At 41.3% G+C, this 2,611-nt stretch overlaps 1 protein-coding gene across 1 annotated transcript; it reads right to left on the bottom strand.

Annotated features, from left to right (window-relative positions):
- Positions 1-212: 212 nt before the first annotated feature.
- Positions 213-1,793, bottom strand: LOC109676126 (melanoma inhibitory activity protein 2-like). The gene has a single exon (XM_074066972.1). It carries the CDS (start codon positions 1,791-1,793, stop codon positions 213-215), a length of 1,581 nt encoding a protein of 526 aa, XP_073923073.1.
- Between the last annotated feature and the right edge of the window lie 818 nt (positions 1,794-2,611).

Genomic DNA, 2,611 nt, shown 5'->3' with positions numbered 1-2,611 from the left:
GAAAAGAGGTTTCAAAGTGAAGTTTTATGTTGGACTTTGGGAGGTCCTGAAGCAGGTTCGTTTGCAGGTGGAATCAACCCTGAAGAGAACTGACTTCTTTCTTAATGTGATTGAGGAAAAAAAAATCCACTTTGGGGGACAATAGATGAAAAACACTGCTTGGTGGATACATGCTTCTCACCGGGAATGGAGGACCTGGTATGCTAGGAAAATCACTTACATAACAATCTTGAGAAACTCCATGGGTGTCTTCTTGAGGAGGTGGATGAAGCTTGGCCCGATGTTGAGGGATCATGTGGGCGAGCCTCTCTGCCACATGCTGTTTGAGGAACACGAGGGGCATCAGTATGTTTGTCTTCACGTTCACTTAACTGGCGTCTCCTCTGTGAAGTATGTTCTTTGAAGTTTTGGATGCTTCTTTCACTTGTCTCAATTAAACTTGAAATAAGCCTCTTGCATACCTCATATTGCATTATCTCCTTTTGATGATGAAGAATGCAAGTCTCCAATTTGTCGTCTAGATTTCTGGCTTGCTCTATGTAGCTGTCCAACTCTTCAGCTACCTGGCTGAGGTTCTCCATCTTTTTGCTAACTTCCTTCTCTATCTCTAGCTGGTAATTTTCTTCTTCTGTTAATTTCCTACTTAGTTCTCTACCGTTTTGTAGATAAAGTTCCATCATTATTTCAACTTTTTGCTGAAGCTTCTGATTCTCTTGTTCAGCCTGTGTATTTTGTGACTGTAAAGAAGCTAGCTCCACGTGGAGGCTTTTAATACGATATGTGAGGTCATGCCTTGTCTTATTCACTTCAAACAACTGAGTGCGAGTCTGTTTTCTCTCTTTTTCCATGGTTTGTAAGCATGCCTTTAACATCGCCCCATACACCAGTTTCTCCAATGCAGATTTTGCCTGAATTTTTAGGTGAGCCGCATTTTCTAATCCAATCATTTCTATTTTCAAGTCACCATCAGCAGTTAGGTCTTCTCCAAGCACTTCAGCCCACTCTCTCATCTTTGCTATACGTGAAATCAGACTCCAAATGTGATCGTCTCTGTCATACAGCACATCTTCTGCATGTGCTATGTAGCGTTCAAGAGCTATTTTCTGTTTTTTAAGTTCACGTACTTGTGTCTTCTTTGCTTTAATTTCTTGTTGAAGCTGTATCTGACGTGCCTTCAGTTGGGAGTTTTCCTTCAAAGCTTCTCTGATCAAGTCCTTTAGCTGTGTTTCACTGGTTTGAAGCATTAGGTGGTTTTCTCTGGCTTCAGCTAATTGTGATGCCAGGGATTTTATTTCCTCCTTTAGAGACTGCTCCGTTTTTGATTGTTCTGCCTTCAATTGTTGTTGTTGAGAATATTTAGATTTCTCCTTTTGTAGTTCTTTTTCTAGAAAGAGTATTTCATCCGTCAGTTGAGATTTGGATCTCTTCAGCTCTTCATAGGTTGCCTTCAAACTCTCTACTTCTGTTGAGACTTTCTCAGAGCTGGCCTCCCTTAAAGATGACTCTAAGCCTTCAAGCTCTTTTTGAGCAAGGCTCACTTTTTCAAGTAGTTTACATTTTTCTTCCATTAGCTCAGAAATCTTTGTAGTGAGTATGTCTTCTCTTATGGCACAAAGCCACAAAAAGAACAGAACAGCCAGAAGTCCAACCATAGCCACACATACCACCAGCACCCATGGAAAGGCAGAGGAATTTGGGCCTGGTCTCACCTCTTCAACTTCTGCTGCCACAAGCCTGTAGAATTGACTCAGGATCAGCCTCAAGTACCAGAGTGGCTGGTAGCTCCCCTCCATGGTACCAAGGCAGCTATAACTGTCACTAGCCTAGCTAGTGACAACAGAAACCTTAGAACCTGAACACTCACAGGCAACAGGGGCAGACCATTCTGCATCTGGCTGGGGGGTGGGGGTGGGGGGAGGGGAGCAGGGGACTGGATGATCCCAACTTAACAGGATTCAGCCTTGGCCACTTTCTCACCTTTACATTCTGGGCCGCAGGTCAGAACCCATCCCACACATGCTTGTGACGCTCCTGCTTCACGCCACCCACCACTCTGTTAGGTTTCAGCCAAACCTGGGTGAGGAGAGACCCCAATACCTTATATAAAACTTCAAAGATTTCCTAGTGTCTAAAGCTTACCCAGGCAACACAAAAGACAGAGCCCAAACTAAGAACCTTTAATGAAGAAGGTACAAATATCTTAAGGGACTCATATTCGGGTAAATATTCAAACTGGGTTTAGCAGTTTTACTTTTTGAGTACAGAATTCAGAGAATTGTGAAAAACAGAAAGAAACCCATGTGTTTGTAGCATCTGAACTGGTCAATATTCCTCACAATTCAACCTTGTATTCATTCTTAAATTATTGTAGTAAATATTTTATATAAAACTTTGGATAATGAAATTAAGAGAAATAGGTTAAGAAAAGGTAGGTTTTGCCAATTGCCTCCTTTTCTGTAATCCTTCTGCAATTCAGTTAACTCAAATAACATTTATTTAGCACTTCCTGTATGCAAAGTATGCTGTACATAGTTTGGGGGACACAAAATAAATACTTCTCACATATTTTCAAAAAGTTTTAACCAAGAATTAGGGCCTATTGTTAAAATAT

This window comes from Castor canadensis, chromosome 3, assembly GCF_047511655.1.
Source record: "Castor canadensis chromosome 3, mCasCan1.hap1v2, whole genome shotgun sequence".
In the NCBI taxonomy this organism is placed as follows: domain Eukaryota; kingdom Metazoa; phylum Chordata; class Mammalia; order Rodentia; family Castoridae; genus Castor; species Castor canadensis.
The sequence above is the reverse complement of the archived record's forward strand: the minus strand, read 5'-3'. Positions and strand labels throughout refer to the sequence as shown.

Bases quoted from the DNA above. Each gene is read 5' to 3' on its own strand.
- LOC109676126 (XM_074066972.1), bottom strand. From the start codon at position 1,793: ATGGAGGGGAGCTACCAGCCACTCTGGTACTTGAGGCTGATCCTGAGT.